Raw genomic sequence first — 17463 nt, forward strand, 5'->3', positions numbered from 1 at the left:
ACCGTCGCTCTCAGCTAATGACTCCCTTTTACTTCAGGGAGAAAAGAAACCTGGGAGGCTAACTCCATCATCTTGTCACTTGAACATATGGGATTCCCTCCTGTTGCGGCCTGAGAGGTAGTCCTTCAGCGCTGCTCTGGGTCTGTTGCTTTGGCCCCCTCACTCCTATTGCTTCCGTTTTTGTTCCTCTCTCTCCTCCTGAATCATGCCTACAAGCATGCAAACAGGCTCTAGTTTCTTCTGTCTTCAAAAAACAAACACCTGGGGCACCTGGGTGGCTCAGTCTGTTGAGCATCCGACTTTGGCTCAGGTCATGATCTTACGGTTTGTGGGTTCGAGCCCTGCGTCAGGCTCTGCGCTGACAGCTTTGAGTCTGCTTGGGATTCTCTCTCCCTCTCTCTCTCTCTCTGCCCCTCCCTCCCCCTCATTCAAAATAAACAATAAGTTTTAGGGGCACCTGGGTGGTTCAGTCAGCTGGGCGTCAGACTTTGGCTCAGGTCATGATCGCACCATTTGTGAGTTTGAGCCCCACGCCGGGTTCTCTGCTGTCAGCACAGAGCCTGCTTCTGATTCTCTCTCGGCACCCCCCTTTCTGTCCCTCCCCCACTCATGCTCCCCCCTCTCCCGCCAAACCAGTAAACTTTAAACAACAACAACTTCCCAGGACCCCACGCCTCTCCAGGTGCTGCCCTGTTTCTCTGCCCCCTTCATAGCCAAGTTTCTGAATGAGTGGCCTCTGGGTGCTCCCTGACATCCCCACCCCACCCCAGTATTCTTCCCTATCCATCTGAGGACAGGCTGGGCCATGTGACTGACATGAGTAGGAGTGCTATGTCCTGCTTGAAACAAAAGGCAGTAGTTGGCCATGTCCTCTGTCCCCTCTGCCATGAGACAGTCAGGGTTCTGGGCAGACGATGTGTTCTCTGCCCAGATCCCTGAGCAGAGCCCCTGCTGTCCCACCTGAGCAAGAAACCAGCCTCTGTTGTGAGCCACTGAGACCCCCCCCCCCCCCGCAAAGGCCACTTGTGTCCTAACTTGTCCTGACTGATACAGTGCAGTCTCCCCATAGATTCCTCCCACTCTAGTATGCACTCTGTCCCGACCTTTCTCCCAGAAAGGAACTTTCTGGCATCACCAATCACCTCCATGTTGCCAGAGGACCGCACCTTTCTGTCCTCACGTAAACCCTCACAGCCTTCCTCTCAGCAGAGGCCACCTTTCTTCTTGAAACACTCTCGGCTTCGGTCACACCGCATGCCCTGGCTTTCCTTTGACGCCACGGGCCATGCCTTCTTTACATTCTAGAACCGTGTTCCCGGAGGCCTCCATCCTGTATCTCTCTTGACTCTCACAGGTGACCTCATCCATTCCCACAGATTTGAATACCATCTCTAGGCCCATGAGTCCCAAGTGTACTTCTCGCCTCTGGGCTCCAGTTGGACATCCAGCTGCCACTAGCTGAATATCTCTGTAAGTCTCCTCAGACTTTGTCTATCCTAAATGGAGCTCCTGTTGGCCCCTACCCCTGCTTTCCCAGGCTCCTCCAGTCTCACTGTACCCTCATCCTCTGGAACCACTTACTGTCCCTCACACTGGTCCCCCGTGTGCCCGGCCAGTTCTACATCCTAGACATTTCTCCTTCTGTCCACTGCTCTCTGACTCCATGGCCTCGCCCCCTTCAGGCCCCCCACATCTCTCACGGATGACAACCGCAGGCTTCTCTGCCCCTTCTCTGGCTCCCCTCTAATCCATGCTCCAATAGCAGCCCCCCCCACCGCCCAAGTTCTATCATATTGCTCCCACTTCAGGCTCTTCAGTGGCTGCTTGCCACACCCAGAATTAGATCCAAACTCTTCAACTGAAGCTTTCAAGGCCTTCCAAAGCCTGCCTGTTGCCTTTTTAACAGCATCTCCTGCCCTTACCTTCTTCTGTCATCTATACCAAGTTTGGTTCTATCCCAGGGCCTTTGCACCTGCTGTTCCCTCTGTTCTTTGGCTCCTTCCTTTCCTTTAGGTTTCAGCTCAGGTGTCCCTGCTCAGGGAGGCCCTTCATGAGCACACAAGCGAATGTCAGTCTCCTCCCCTCCCATTTGTCTCCGTCTTAACTCCCTCATTGTGTCCACAGTGTCAACTACCCTTTGTCCGTTTGGGCTTGTCTGTTGCCTTTTGCTTAATCATCTCCCAGCTAGAACGTGTAGGTTCCGTGTAGGTTCCGTGAGGGAAAGGGCTGGATCCTACTATTGCAGCACCAAGCACAGAGCTGTTGTCAAATGAATGAAGGAGTCAGGGGGCAGATCCAGAACAGGGTGATCCACAGCCCGGATGTGAGTTCTGAATGCCTTTCTTTCACTGGCAGCGAGGAAAGGGTGGCTGTTCCGGGAACTAGGAACGAGGGCTCCTGGAAGAGACTTCTGCGCCTGCTTTGCAAAGGCTGGGTCCCATCTCCTGTTTTGTGTCACCCAGTGCCAGGGCCTTCAGGATTTGGTAGATCCCCACCCCTACTCTCTCTCCCTCACCTCCCTTCAGTGTCCCCCAGGCAGGCAATAGACACTTGCCCCTGAGGACAGTCCCATCCCCACAGAAGTTCACCTGCCCCACCAAATACACCTAAGATACCACTCCAGTTTCGGTGAGCCTGTCTGGTGCAGGTGGGTCCACAGTTTGCTGTGGTTTGGGAGGGCAGGACGGTAGCCTCCAGGGTTTGGAGGGAGGAGGCAGGACGCAGACCCTTCTCAAAACCTCCTGGGAAAAGCTGGCTCTCAGAGGCCCTTGGCCTTCAGCCTTGAGCTGCCACTGCCCAGATTCTGGGGCTCCCAAACTGAGGAGCAAATCTGAGTAACAGAGGACACATTTTATGAGCCCCAGAGGGACTTCCTGAGCTAAAGGCAGAACCCACATACCCTGGGCATTCTGCACAGAGCTGGCAGCTCCAGCTGGGGAGGGATGGACTGGGAGAAAGGCCAAAGTAGAGGGGTCAAGATCCCATCCCCACCCGCTGTGTCCTGGGGACAGCCAAGGCCTGGCAGGGAACTTGAACCTGGGTCTGAGCCTCAATTCAGTGTCCCATCTCGCAGGTCCCTCTGCCAGGCTTCTGGGGCCCGAGAGCACCAGGGTGGGTGTGGTGAAGGCCAGAGTCCGCTGGGGGTTGGGGAGAGCACACAGTCCTCCCCCTCACAAATGCCTCCTCTACAGCTCCCCCTGGGCTACAGTTCAGGGGCACAGCCTACCCGAGTGTTTCCAACACCCAATGAAGCAGGTGCTCTGCCTCCCAGTTCCCGGACTAAGAAACTGAGGCTTTGGAAGCTTAGTGATCTGTCCGAGGTGGCCCAGCTGAAATGTCTCTCGGTGGGGCTGCTCCCGAGGCCAGACAGTACCGGGGTACCCCCCCCCCAGGGAGGCACCCCACATCGAGAAGGTAGCAAACACAGCAAGGCAAAGATGGGGAGCCTGGTTGCTCCAGTGAAGCCTCCTGAGAGCGTGGCAGCCCAGTTAGCGTGGCATCCCGGCCAGGCCTATGCAGGGGGCTAGCCACGGCAGATGGAAGCCAAGGACTGTTCCAGTAAGGGGCCGCCCGCTTCCCAGCCAGGAGTGATCCCGGAGTAAGGATGTAATGCAGCACGTCAGGAGGAGAGCGGGAGCTAAAGGCAAAGCAAGAGTGAGTGCCGAGATAAGATGGGGATATCACAGACCCGGGCCCTCTCTCTGGGCCAGAGCTCAGGGATGCTGCAGGATGAAAGGGCCCAGGCTGCCAGCCCGTTGGTGGCGTCCAAACATGTGCTTGCATACACACATGCACCTACGCAGATGCTGTGAACACGTGCACACCTGGCTGTGTACACACACAGGTAAACGCACAGAAGCACACATATGCATAGGCGTGCTCAGACCCATGTGCACACATGTACGCATGCTCTGTCTAGGCCCAGGCCTGCCTCCGGGGCTGCAGGCACTAGACCTGAGGTGTGGGTGTGGGTGCCTAGAGAACATTCCTGCTTCATGCCTGCCTGCTTGTCCCCTCCCCTGCCTGTGCCCAGAGATGTTTTTTTTTTTTTTTTTTTTTGTGGGGGGGGGGGGGGTGGTGGTGCAATTTGGCCCTAGGTAGGGTGACTGACTTGTGCTGGTTTGTTTGGGACTTTACAGTTTTAGCACTGAAAATCCGGAGTCCTGGGTAAAGCCACATTGATCACCTGCCCCACGTGTTGGACAGGCCTGATGTGTATGTGCCCCTGCAGAGTGCTCCCCACCATCTGTCCCCTTGTGATGGCCCAGGGGCCCTCCAGAGAAAGCCAAGGCCCAATCTACTCTTATTAGAGACCTCAGTACTAATGAGAACCACTATGTTTATTGAGCACCTACTATGAGCCAGGCCCTTGGCCTAGGGTTTTCTTCTTCTTTTTTTTAATGTTTACTGATTTTTGAGAGAGAGAGAGAAGGACAGGCAGAGAGAGAGGGAGATACAGAATCCAAAGGAGGCTCCAGGCTCTGAGCTGTCAGCACAGAGTCCTATACGGGGCTTGAACTCACAGATGGTGAGATCCTGACCTGAGCGAACTCTGACGCCCAACCGACTGAGCCACCCAGGAGCCCCGTAGGGTTTTCTTCTTAAAAGAAACACATAGCAGGGCTCCTGGGTGGTTCAGTTGGCTAAGCATCCGACTTTGGCTCGGGTCATGATCTCAAGGTCTGTGGGTTCAAGCCCTGTGTCGGGCTCTGTGCTGACAGCTCAGAGCCTGGAGCCTGTTTCAGATTCTATGTCTCCCCCTCTCTCTCTCTCTGCCCCTCCCCTGCTCACTCTCTGTCTTTCTCAAAAATAAATAAGTAAATTAATAAATAAACAAACATACATGAAAGAAAGAAAGAAAGAAAGAAAGAAAGAAAGAAAGAAAGAAAGAAAAACATGACTGTGTTCTAGGCACCGTTTTAGGCCCTAGGGCACAGCAGGGAACATACCAGACAAAATCACTGTCAGTGGGAAGGGACAGAAAAGGAACAAGAGAAATAAATAAATGATGTACTTTATTAGAAGAGCATAAATGTTAGGGAGGAAAATTAAACTGAAGGAGACCATTTAAAATAGGCTGCTGGGGATGTGCCTGGGTGGCTCAGTCAGATGAGCAATCGACTTGATTTCACCTTGGGTGGTGATCCCAGGGTCGTGGGATCAAGCCCCGTATCGGGCTCCAGGCTGAGCATGGAACCTGCTTGGGATTCTCTCTCTTCCTCTTTCTCTCTCTCTCCCTCTACCCTTCTCCCCCTCTCCCCAGCTTGTGGTGTCTCTCTCTAAAAAAATGTAAAAAATAAATAAGACAGGCTGCTAAGGAAGGCCTGACCGAGAAAGTGACTCTGTGAGAGACCCCAATGTTGGGGTGAGGGCAGGGGCCCCACGGGTATCCTGCAGCATGGGCAGTGCTCCAGAAGGAGAGAGCAGCAAAAGGCTGGAGGCAGGACGCGTCCAGCACGTGAAAAGAGGGAGAAGAAAAGGCTGGGGGAGGGAGGAGAGGCGGCGGCCAGGGCCCCAGTGAGGACTAGAAGGTCTTACTGAGCACGATGGGGCCAAGGGGGTTTGATCAGAGGCACCACGTGCTCTGACTCAGACTTCTGCTGCTGTGTCAGTGGAGATGTAGGGACAAGGGTGGGAGCCCGGGGACCACGCAGGAGACTATGGCGACGGGCCAGGCAAGAGATGATGGCGGCCCAGGCTGGGGTGGTGGCCGGGAGACGAGGGTGGGTTCTGGGTATGTCCTGAAGCTGAGCCCACAGGGCTCCCGGCAGACTGGGTATGAGGTGAGAGAGAGGAGTCGGCGTGACTCTGAGGCTCGCCCGAGCTGCCAGAATGAAGGGGCCGCCTTCACCTGAGACGGAGAAGATGCGCGTGGAGGAGGCCTCGGGGGCCGGGGAACGGCGGCTCACCTTTGGACAGATTGCGTGGGATGGACGGAGAGATGGGGAGGCAGGTGGATTACAGGCATCTGCAGCGGGGGCCGCGGAGGGAAGCCCTGCTCTGCCCAGGCTGGCTGCCTCGTCTCCGGGGCTGGGCCGGGCGGGGGCGCTATAGGAAGTGGCCTGCACTAGGGTGCGGCATGCAGGGACAGTGCCAAGTGGCCTGGGGCGCCAGTCGCTCTGTGAGCACAGCCAGCCTGGCCTGAGGCTGTTATCTGACCGGCAGAGCCATTTGGTTAGCATCGATTGGCTTAGAGAGGAGCAGCTGGCAAGGCCCGGGCAGGAGGGAGGGGATGCCTGGCCCTGTGCAGAGGGAGGGCGGGCTGCGGAGCCGGAAGGATGGGCCACATGGCTGACAAGTCTCTGAGGCTCAGAGAGCCCCTAGGGACCTGCCTAGGGGGGCCTTGGGGGGATTCCAGTCTATGGGGCTGTCCCTGCGGGGGTGTCGACAGAGGTGGCCGCTTTGGTGCCAGCAGGTGGCAGACTCAGGTCAGGGGGAGGTCTGATGAGGTCTGACTCAGATCAGATGAGGCTGCCCTGCCTGACCCATGCAACTTGGATTTGAGGTCAGGGGCGTGAGGCCTGCTCTGCCACCCTCTTCACCAGCTGTGTGGCCTTGGCCAGCCACTTCTCTGCGGGTGCCTCATTTCCTCTGCAGTGGTGTGGTAGTATGGGGCTTCCATGTAAAGAACCTGGTGCATGTTTTGGAGTGGGTCCTCATTGGTTAGCTCCCTTCCTGGGGGGAAGCTGAGCTTCCCTGCCATTCTAGACATTTCTAGACATCTGGCCTGGGACGGGAGCAGGGGTCCTGTCCGTGCTGGTTCCAGTGGGGACGGACCTCTCTGGCCTCCCCAGGCCTGGGTTTCCCCAGCCTAGCAGGGCTGGTGTTACAGCTTCTTTGGGATCTCTGGCTACTTGGGGGCTGATTGAGGGGGACTGGGGTAAGATGTGGGCACACTGCCGGTTTCCATACCTCAGTGCCTTTGTACACACTGTGCCTTCTTCCTGTTATGCCCTTCCCACCCACCCCGCTAGGTCCAGCCCCACAGGGACATGCATAAGCACATCTGGGGCTGCCGAATAGACTGGGTGAGGTGCTGACCATGCTCAGGCCACTCACTTGCTGCCCAGCGGGTGAAGGGTTTTGGGGTTTGGAGGAAGGAGAACTTGCAAACAATAGAATCTGTACTGTGTATCCTCTATACTGGCAGGGGAGCAGAGGGCTTAGTGGAGGAGGTGGTGTAGGGGCGGCAGGGACATTCCCTGAGCTTCTTACACACACACACACACACACACACACACCCCTTAGCACCTGCTCTGGGCCCCGGCACCTGGTCAGACTGCCTGGTATTGTGAGACCTCCTATCTGCTAATGAACCCAGGAGGACACACCCCGGCTCATCCCTGGGCTCCTCCTTACCCTATCACATTGGACATTCCAGGACTTGAGGCAAATATTGAATGGAGGAAGGAATGAATGAGGCAGAGGAGCCTCAGGTGAGCTCAGATGTGGGGGGGTGGGGGTGGGCCAGGAGCTTTGGGAGTCCGGGTGCATGCCCCTGGAGGAGAGCTGAAGGAGGACAGCCTGAGGAAGGGGGAGCCCAGCCTGGCTTTGTTCAGCCCCCTCAGGCAGAGCAACCCCTGCCGCACCCAGGAGGGGGCTGAGGAAGCAGATGGGAGGGGGCGCAAGGCTCCTCCTCAGAGACTTACATGGCTGCTAATTTGCAGTCTTAAAATGCACGGCAAAGGCACCGGCCTCGGTGTTAGTACATTAATCAGGCAATCAGTGGGTTGGGGCTCCCACCAGCACACGGAGGGGGCACAGGAGAAGCTGTAGCTCCTGCCTGGAAAGAAACCCAGCAGGGTGATGATCCAGACCCGGGGCACCCGCCGGCTCAGGCTGGGGTGCCAGAGGTGGGTGAGCTTGTCTGGGAGGGCTAGTCTGGAGCCTTGGAGATGTGACCAGCTTCCGGGGTGGAGAAGCAGACTCAGCTGAGACCCACCCCAGCACCCAGTGGAAGGGGGCAGGGGTAGTGCAAGGGCAGCTTCCCAGGCCTGGGTCCCTGGCCTCTGGGCAGTACTGAAGGACGGAGAGCAGCTCCAAGCGTTGGCCGGGGCCCCTGCCTCCTTCTGGGACCCTCTGGGAGGAAGGGAATGGGTGGCTCCTGCCCTGGATCCTGCATTTACCCAACAGACCTGCCAAAGTGTTTTCACAAGCTGGCCGTTCTGCCCCGGCCTGGATTTTTGGGCATTTGGCTTTTCCCCGAAATGGGGATCTCCGCCTGGTTTCCCTGTACCCCAACATTCCCTGGGGCACCTGTCTAAGGAAAGGGTGTGGCTCTCCACGGGTTCCCTCAGCTTTTCTGGGGACATTTGAGAGAACCCCAGCCCAGGGGCCTCACAGAGACATAACCACAACAGCAGGGAGAAGGGTCGTCTGCCCCCATCAGGTCAGGGGGCAGGAGAACCCCCTACGACCACACAGTAATTCTGAGGATCAGAGCATCACGAGCAGAAGCACTTTGTAAACTTCATAAGCTGCACAAATGTCGAGTGGTATTAGTGCTGAGCCTGCCACAGCTTACCCCTGCCCCCACAGTGAGTGTCCCTCTGCTGCCAGACTTCAGGAAAAGCCTCTTTCTTTGCAGTCCCACCCCCCGCCCCCAGGGTCTGGTGTGGCACTGTGTGTCTCCCAACCACAGGTGCGTGGCCGTGGCCTGGTCCCTTTCAGCACAGTGAGCACTGTGATCACCCCACCGAGGGGCAGGGCAGGGGCCGCTTCCCTGGGGCAGGGTCCCTGGGAGACAGCAGCCTGGCCAGGGGTAAGGAGTGTGAGCTGAGAGTAGGGAAAGGGAGTGTCAGTCTCTGTGGAAGGTGCAGACAGTGTGAGTTGGGCCTTCATCCCAGCCCTGGCTTTCGGTGGCTCGAGGCATCGGGCAGGCTCCCCGAGAGTCAGCTGAAGCTTGCGGTCCAGGCTCCTGTCCCCTCACACTCTTGCTTCCCCCTGTGGGGCTGGGACCCCCCCCCCCCCCGCCAGACCAAGGTGGGGAGTGGGGGGGCCTGGAGGTCAGACCCGAGCCTCCACTTGGGGCAGGCTAGCATAGCGATCATCTCCTACCCACGTTACAGAGAGGGAAACTGAGGCTGCAGAGGCACCAGCCTCAGGCTTAGCCTGCAGGCTGTGCAATGGTCGTGGTGACTGAAGACACTGCAGGAGCCACATGGAGCGCAGGAGCCCAGCCCAGGAAGGTTCCTCACAGCTGCACTGCCACCGCCACCACTGCCACCGAGGTCATAATTGCTCTGAAATCGCAACCGAACCCAATTATGCAAAAACAAAATTATATGCGATGATTTTTATGTTGGAAACGTTTGGTGGAAGCCGGGTGATTACAGGGGGACGGGAAGCAGCTGCCACTCTCTGGGAGCCCATAACTCCCAACAGCTGGGAACTGTCACTTATTTACGATGCCATTTCTGCCAGGAACGAGGGGGTGGTGGCTAGGCCTGCCTGAGCCTGACCATCAGACTAGGGCAGCAGCAGGGCCTCAGAACCTGGCCCAGTGGCCCCTCTGAGGCTGGGAGTGGGGCGGGTCTGAGATCGGCTGGGAGGGTAGGTTCTTTCTACATGCTCTGGGCATCGCTGAGCGCTGCCGGCAGCCCTGACCTCTCCCCAGAGGCCCGGCTGGCCAAGCTGGAAGGGACGGGCAAGAGGCCAACCCAGGCGGGGATGAGGTGGCTGCCGGGCCCTGCGGGGTGGGGCTCTACCAGCCTGGAGCCTGTCTTTCCCACGCCGGCGCGCCTGCCGGGCAGCCTGGGGCAGCTGCGACCCTGGAAAAAGGCAGGTAATGATGATCGTCCATAATGAGGCTGCTCCGATAATGAGCACGGGGCTATTATCCGACCACAGCCTGGACACATCCGAAAATAAATTATTTTAAGGATCCATTAACGAATGCCTAATTAATGCCCAATTAGAGGGAAGCTACAGAGGAAATGCTCGGGACAGTCGAGAGGCGAGGCCTGGTTTGCAGCCACAGCCTGGGAGTTTAGGTGGGGAGAGGGGAGAGGCCAGAAGGTGGACCTGATGGGGGGGGCAGCAGCTAGCTCCTGGTGGGGGGGTGGGGGGTGGGTGCAGAGCCTGGCCACCCTGATGCCTCCCCCAGTCCACACACATGGGTCCTCTTAGTACATCCTCACGGCGCTGGAGGGGACAACTAGTATTATTTAGAAACTGAGGCCCAGAGAGTTTGTCACATGGCATGGCATGGTATGTCACATGGCATGGTAAATGAGACATCTCTTGAGATGAACTTTGGTATCGTGCATGCATGCTTGCCTTGTTATTGAGAATAAATACAGAGACTCCTCAGGCGTCCGTATGTTTACTTTGCTAGACCCGGAGTCTGCCCCACTATCTGTTCATGTGGATAACAGCGAGTGAGTGACAGAGCTGGAACAGGAACCAGAGGCTGGCTTCTGTGGCCTGGGGTTGTGACCCCCACCCCCCACCCCCCGCAGGGCTGACAGAGCCTGAGGGGGCAGGACTAAGGATGGCGGGCAGCCCAGGCTGGGGAATAGAACCCCCAGTACAGGTGCAGGGCCCAAGTGTTATCTCACGCCAGGTGCGGGCCTGGCTTGGGCTTGAGCCCTGCCTTCCTCCCATCTGGAGCCTCCCCCAGGGGACTGCCGTCCCAGACTGCCGAGTTCGGCGCAGGCCAGGACAGAGCCTGGCCTGGGAGGGTGGCACACCCACCAGCCCCGCACCCCGTCTGTCCCCCGCGTCCCCCGGCCGACCCTGACCTGGCTGTGCTCTGTCTCCCTGCCAGGGTGCTGTGTGGAACTGTTGCTGCTGCTGCTAGCCGGGGAGCTGCCCCTGGGCGGCGGCTGCCCGCGGGACTGTGTGTGCTACCCGGCACCCATGACGGTCAGCTGCCAGGCGCACAACTTTGCCGCCATCCCCGAGGGCATCCCGGAGGATAGCGAACGCATCTTCCTGCAGAACAATCGCATCACCCTCCTCCAGCAGGGCCACTTCAGCCCCGCTATGGTCACCCTGTGGATCTACTCCAACAACATCACCTACATTGACCCCAACACCTTCGAGGGCTTCGTGCACCTGGAGGAGCTGGACCTTGGCGACAACCGGCAGCTGCGGACGCTGGCCCCGGAGACCTTCCAGGGCCTGGTGAAGCTCCACGCCCTCTACCTCTATAAGTGCGGGCTCAGCGCCCTGCCGGCAGGCATATTCAGTGGCCTGCACAGCCTGCAGTACCTCTACCTGCAGGACAATCACATCGAGTACCTCCAGGACGACATCTTTGTGGACCTGGTCAACCTCAGCCACCTGTTTCTCCATGGCAACAAGCTGTGGAGCCTGGGCCAGGACACCTTCCGGGGGCTGGTGAACCTGGACCGGCTCCTGCTGCACGAGAACCAGCTGCGGTGGGTCCACCACAAGGCTTTCCACGACCTCCGCAGGCTGACCACCCTCTTTCTCTTCAACAACAGTCTCTCCGAGCTGCAGGGCGACTGCTTGGCGCCCCTGGCCGCCCTGGAGTTCCTCCGCCTCAACGGGAATGCTTGGGACTGCGGCTGCCGGGCGCACTCCCTGTGGGAATGGCTGCGGAGGTTCCGCGGCTCCAGCTCTGCTGTCCCCTGTGTGTCCCCCGAGTCACGGCAAGGCCAGGACCTGAAGCTGCTGAGGGCCGAGGACTTCCGGAACTGCACGGGGCCGGCGTCCCCGCACCAGATCAAGTCACACACGCTCACCACCACCGACAGGGCCGCCCGCAAGGAACACTACCCGCCCCACGGCCCCGCCAGGGACAAGGGCCACCCTCACGGCCATCTGCCGGGCTCCCGGCCGGGCTACAGGAAGCCCGGCAAGAACTGCACCAGCCACAGGAATCGCAACCAGGTGTCCAAGGCAGGCGCCGGGAAGCAGACCCCTGAGCTGCAGGACTACGCCCCCGACTACCAGCACAAGTTCAGCTTTGACATCATGCCCACGGCGCGGCCCAAGCGGAAGGGCAAGTGTGCCCGCAGGACCCCCATCCGTGCCCCCAGCGGGGTGCAGCAGGCCTCCTCGGGCCGTGCCCTGGGAGCCTCGCTCCTGGCCTGGATACTGGGGCTGGTGGTCACTCTCCGCTGAGGACCTGCGGCCCCAGCACCCAGCACTGCCAATGTCCACCAAGGAACAGAATTTCTTTTCTTTTTTTTAACAAGCGGAGGATCTGCTGGGTTTCAGGCAAAGGCTGGTAAAGCCTTTGGCCGCTGTCTGGGCCCTGCCCGGTGGATTATAAACCCACAGTGTACAGCCCCCAGTGGGAAGGGATTAGCGCATCACACCCTGCTGTCCCGGCCAGGCCCTGCCGAGCACCCACGGACAGCACCCATCCAGCAAGGCGGTTAAAGCACGCAAAGTGAATCCTTCATTAGCAACCATGGGACGGTGCCCCACAGGAGCTGGGCTCTGTGGAATCCCGGTCGTTGGAGAGGTCTGAAGGGCCCCCCGCCACTCCTGGAGGAAGCAGGACTCAGGAGAACAGACGAGGCTCACCCAAGAGGCTGGGTCCACCAGCCACCTGGGAGCACAGGAGCAGGTGGCATTTTGGCTCTTGCCTGAGGCCACGTAGTCAGCCTGCCCTAAATCCAACCCTCAGTCCCTCCCTCGGGGGTAAGGCCTCATTCCTGACGTCTCAGGCTACCCTGGCAGACCCAGGCCTAGCTGCTGGGCTCCAAGAACCAATTACCAAAGGAAAGATCATCAGAGGCTGAAATTTAGAACTGCGTCAAATGCAGTGAGGCTCTCACAGGAGGTGCAGTTTTATAACTACGTCCACTTATATATATACACACTCTCTACATATATATACACACAAATGCACAGGCCCCCCCCCCCCGCCCCACTCCCCTACCAGACTGTATGTCTTCTCATGTTTATAAACTATACGGAAAACTATTATCTGTTGAACTAAGGATTGTATTGGTGATTTCTAGCAAGAAAAGAGTCACAGGATTTTTTGTCTAGAATCCCAACCTGGCAACAACAGTCACCGTGTAACCTGGGCTTGCCAGGGCCTAGGGCAAAGGGTCAGTGGGAGGGGTCAGGGAGAAGGGGAGGCAGCAAGAATCACTTCAGGGGACCAATCTTCTTAGATGTTCAGAGCATCACCTTGTTTTTATATGCAACACAAGTCCGGCTGCCGCCCCAGAGCATCCCATAACCCCCACCGTACTAGCTAGCTGTTGTCGTCAGGGCGAGAAGTGAGAAGCAGCTCATTGGACATCAGGGAGCCAGGCCCGGGGGCCAGGCTTGACGGAGAAGGGGAAGGAAGGGACTTTGGGTCTCTTTTGCTGACGGGCAGGAAGCATCCACAGTGTTAGCCCAACAGGCTGGACAGTGTCGTCAGCCTAGCGTTTTGCCAGCAACAGTCTGGACAGGCCAGGGAGACTCTGGGCATGAGCCCAGGCCTCCAACATGGCTCAGCTGCTGAATTTTTCCTTGAGGCTCTTTGATGGCCATCCCAGCAAGGGTCCTGTATAGGTGGCAGGAGGGAAAGCATCAGGTGGCCTTAGCAGAAGGGGGACAAGAGGGCATTTCAAGAACCATCTCAGGCACTTCTGCATAACGGAGGCCCCATCCCTCCTGGCCCCTCTGAAGATGCCCAGGGACGGGCAGAGGTTGGGGGGGGGGGGGCCAGACTCAGGGGTCAGGAATGGGGACGTGCAGGGAGTGGAGCAGACAAGCCCAAATAGGGGACAGCAGCTCTGGTCAAGTCTGGCCATGCTGCCGGCCAGGGCCCCTGGAGACACAATCTCCTTTGAGCTTTCCACAAACCTGAATTCCCCACCAGAGAGGATGTGTGTGAGGAACAAGAAACACTGAATCCAATTAAGCGAGAAAAATAATAATAATAAAATTTCTCTTGGACAAGAACCCTGTTTCTCATTTCCTAACCCTGCATTCCTGAAATGGTGGCAGATCCCAGATTTTGGTGGGGTGGGCGAGGCTGGCCGGGCACAGCACGTTTGTTGGTGGGAGGAGCCGTGTGGGGCAGAGGCACACTGACTCACTGGGATGCACACGTGCACACGCGTGCGAGCACACACACACACACACACACACACACACACACACGCTTGTTCTCTGTTCCATGGTTCTTCCCTCGCCCTCACAGACATGACTCACTTCCTACACTCTGGCTGCACTGGGTCAGCCCAAACTCCGTGGCTCTCCCTGGAGCAGGCCGGTCCTGGATCCTTCCTGGCCTGTGCCCAAGAGCCTCACCTGCGGCACCTGAGCTGTTGACTGTTCCGGGGCTCAGGAGTGCCTGGAAGGGAGCCGCCAGTTCCCGGGGCCCACTGGGGTTTCCAGGAGGCTGGGGACCAACCCAGACGGCAGCAGACGGGGTCTGGAGGCTGTCCCTGCCTCTCTTGCTTCAGAGAAAGGAGGCAGTTCTCCAGATAAAGAGGGGAGGGCTGTGTTTTCAGGCCTGGCTGAACAAATCTTCCTCAGTCCAAAGCTGGAAACATACACTAAAGGGAGTTCGGTGACGGCAGAACAAGTCGTCCGCTCTCCGGTGGCCTGCCTGCTCTTACCCAGGCCGGTGTCAGGGCCCAGCTGTCCCTTGGAACCCGAGGATGTTGTTATTTTGTTGACTTCATTTCTAACTTTAGACAGCAAGGCCCTCAGAGGGAAAATCGAGTCCGAGCACTTTATTATTTTTTTTTTTTTTAAAGACTTAGTCCTGTAATATGAAAGTGAAATGTCAGTACGAGAAATGCTAATGTTTTCTAAATGATCCACTTCTGTCAAGTGCAGCACGGTCTCTGGTTGCCGACTGTTGTTAGAGGCAAGGCAGAGGGGCCCAGGACGCCAGGTATATTTTTAGCAGCTTTCTCCTCTAAGAGGTAGAGGGAATAAAAGCAGCTCTATCGTGGATGACATCACTTGTCACTCAGAGGCTCACACGCTACGCAGTTACGATGACACCATTGCCCAGAGCGCCAGAGCAAGTTGACAAGCCAAGGGCTAGATGCAGCGTCCCTCCTGGGTGGTTCAGGGAAGGGCGACGTGGGTTCTTGCCCCTGGGAATCCTGTCCTCCTCCGAGGGGCTGAGGCCACCCCTCCTTCGTTCCCCATGGGGCCAGCCCCTCCGCCATCTTTGCTCAGCACATTCCCTGCGCCCTGGGAGAGAGCCATCTCCCCTCCTCCCTCTCTCCCCTCCTGCCACACAGTCCTCCACTTTAGGGGGTGGCCTGGGAGAGGGGCTGGGTGGCCACTGGTGGTCTCAGTGGCTCTCCATAGAAGCTCTTCCCTTGACCCCAGAGCTCAGTTGGCTCCCTACCTTTCATTCAACAAGTGCCGATCAAGGGCCTACATGTGCCAGCCATTGGCCTAGGCTCCGGGGACATAAAAGTGGGAAGATGTGACTCTCCTATTAGGAGCACAGGGTCTGGATGTGGAAACAGGTATGAGACTGGTGCCTCTGTTAGCGCCCCGAATCATGAGAAAGTCAACTGAGGACAGTCTAGGAGGACTTCAAGGAGGAGGTGACACCCCGTGGCTCTCAGAGGATGAGGAGGTGGCCAAAGAAGAGTGTGGGGAGTATTTCAGGCAGAGGGCTGGAGGGCCACAGCAGCCCCATGCTGGTTTGGGGTATCAGCAAAGAGCTGTGAGTCAAGGGCTGGAAACCCTGGGTGGGGGGGGGGGCATGGGAGGCAAGACTGGCAATGGGAAGGCTGGGGGGAATCCTACTCAGGGACTTGGATTTGCTCGACAGTGGAGGTGTGGCCCCCTCTACAGTCCTCTTCCCTACCCCCCCCCACCCCCCAGCGTTTCTCCAGGCACGCGGTCCCCACTCGTGGCATGCTTGCCAATGTTCCTCAACAGTGGGTTTCATCATCCCAACTTGCCTCTTCTGCTCAGCCAGAACCTTCCCTCGTGCCAGCAAGCTGGAGCGCTCCCTGGAAATCTGCCTGGGCCGGAGTCCCATTCCCAGACACCTGCTGCTTCCAAGCTCAGAAAGTATCCCGCAGCCGCTTCATCTCCCGTGCCCCCCCTTTCCCATCCATGACGGGCTCAGCCCTCAGCCCCTCCCTTGCTTCCAGGCGTGGCCACCCAACACCCCCGCGGCCACGTCTACCTGTGCCTGCTTTGGCTGACCGTCAGCAATCCCTAGAACCACCCCCCACCCCCCGCCAACCTCCCCCCGGACTGCATCTTCCCTTTTCTCTCCTGGTAGGTGCTGTTCATTACCAGGGAGCCAAGAATCCCATTAAGCAAATGTTAACTTGTCACCTAACTAATCACCCAGCACTCTGCCACCATGGCAAATGCAGTTCCAGAAGGCCTGCGGGCGAGTTCGAGAGGGCCGGCGGGGGTGGCCAGGAAAGCTTCTCAGAGGATGAGATGTAGGGCTGGGGGTTGGAGAGGACACGTTTGCTGGGAGGGCTCCCTGGAGGCAGCAGAAAATCTTTTGTCATATTTTCACCACCCACCCCCCCCAAGGTTGTCCCTACTGGTCCCTTCTGGGACCCAGCTCCGCAGGGCCCTACTCCACACTGACCCAGGGGATGCCAGCCTTTCTCTGTCCATATTTTTTTTTTTAATTTTTTTTTCAACGTTTATTTATTTTTGGGACAGAGAGAGACAGAGCATGAACGGGGGAGGGGCAGAGAGAGAGGGAGACACAGAATCGGAAACAGGCTCCAGGCTCTGAGCCATCAGCCCAGAGCCTGACGCGGGGCTCGAACCCACGGACCGCGAGATCGTGACCTGGCTGAAGTCGGATGCTTAACCGACTGCGCCACCCAGGCGCCCCCTCTGTCCATATTTTTTGATTGACTGAGGTGAGTGCCCATTTTGGTGGCGTCCAGGCCAACATCTATTGTTGAACCTCTTGACCTGGCTGTGCCTACATTCTGGCTCATGTCCTCCCAGTCTGCTCTCTGGGCTCACCTTCCTCTACGTAGGACTTTAGCCCGTTCCTCCACCCCATATCACCAATCCCCCACTATCAGCTTGTAATCGGCCAATTTTCTTATACCTTCTGTCGACTTGGAAAATATCTCAAGAACTCTTTGATTGTGCATTAAAATATCCTTTACAGCTCCATGCTCGATATCTCTTTCTGCTCCCCTAATTGTCCCTTTTAACTCACTGGACTTTTGGAATAAATCTCATGGTCTCCCCTTTGCAGGCTGTGAATAAACATAGGCTCTAAGAAAACATACATAAACATCTATTGTTGGCTGAAGAACTCCCCACACCATCAAAAAGGCAGGAACAAAAGGGAGGCTCAGCGCAAGGCACGGCCACCTGTACCTTCTCCCTCAGACTGTCCTCACCTGTGTCGTTGAAAGGGACCGACTGCTGGACCCAGGGAGGCTTATAGCCCTAAAATGTTCCCTGGGCGAAGGGACCGAGGATGCCCCAGGGGAAAGCGAAGTCAGTAGCCGTGTGCCCTGTTGACAGGGCTCCCTCCCAGAGCAGCGAGGGAGAGGTGAGAACAAAGAG

The 17463-nt window shown here is 57.6% G+C and overlaps 1 protein-coding gene across 1 annotated transcript in view; it reads left to right on the forward strand.

The window, feature by feature from the left end:
• The window catches only part of RTN4RL1 (reticulon 4 receptor like 1), a 74720-nt gene extending 60839 nt beyond the window's left edge, over window positions 1-13881 (forward strand). Inside the window, exon 2 of the mRNA XM_045490436.1 lies at window positions 10769-13881. Within this exon, the coding sequence (XP_045346392.1) occupies window positions 10769-12093 (1325 nt within the window). The 3' untranslated portion in view covers window positions 12094-13881. The remainder of the gene's footprint in view (window positions 1-10768) is intronic.
• The last annotated feature ends 3582 nt before the right edge of the window (window positions 13882-17463 follow it).

Source organism: Leopardus geoffroyi, chromosome E1, assembly GCF_018350155.1.
Source record: "Leopardus geoffroyi isolate Oge1 chromosome E1, O.geoffroyi_Oge1_pat1.0, whole genome shotgun sequence".
Taxonomy (NCBI): Eukaryota; Metazoa; Chordata; class Mammalia; order Carnivora; family Felidae; genus Leopardus; species Leopardus geoffroyi.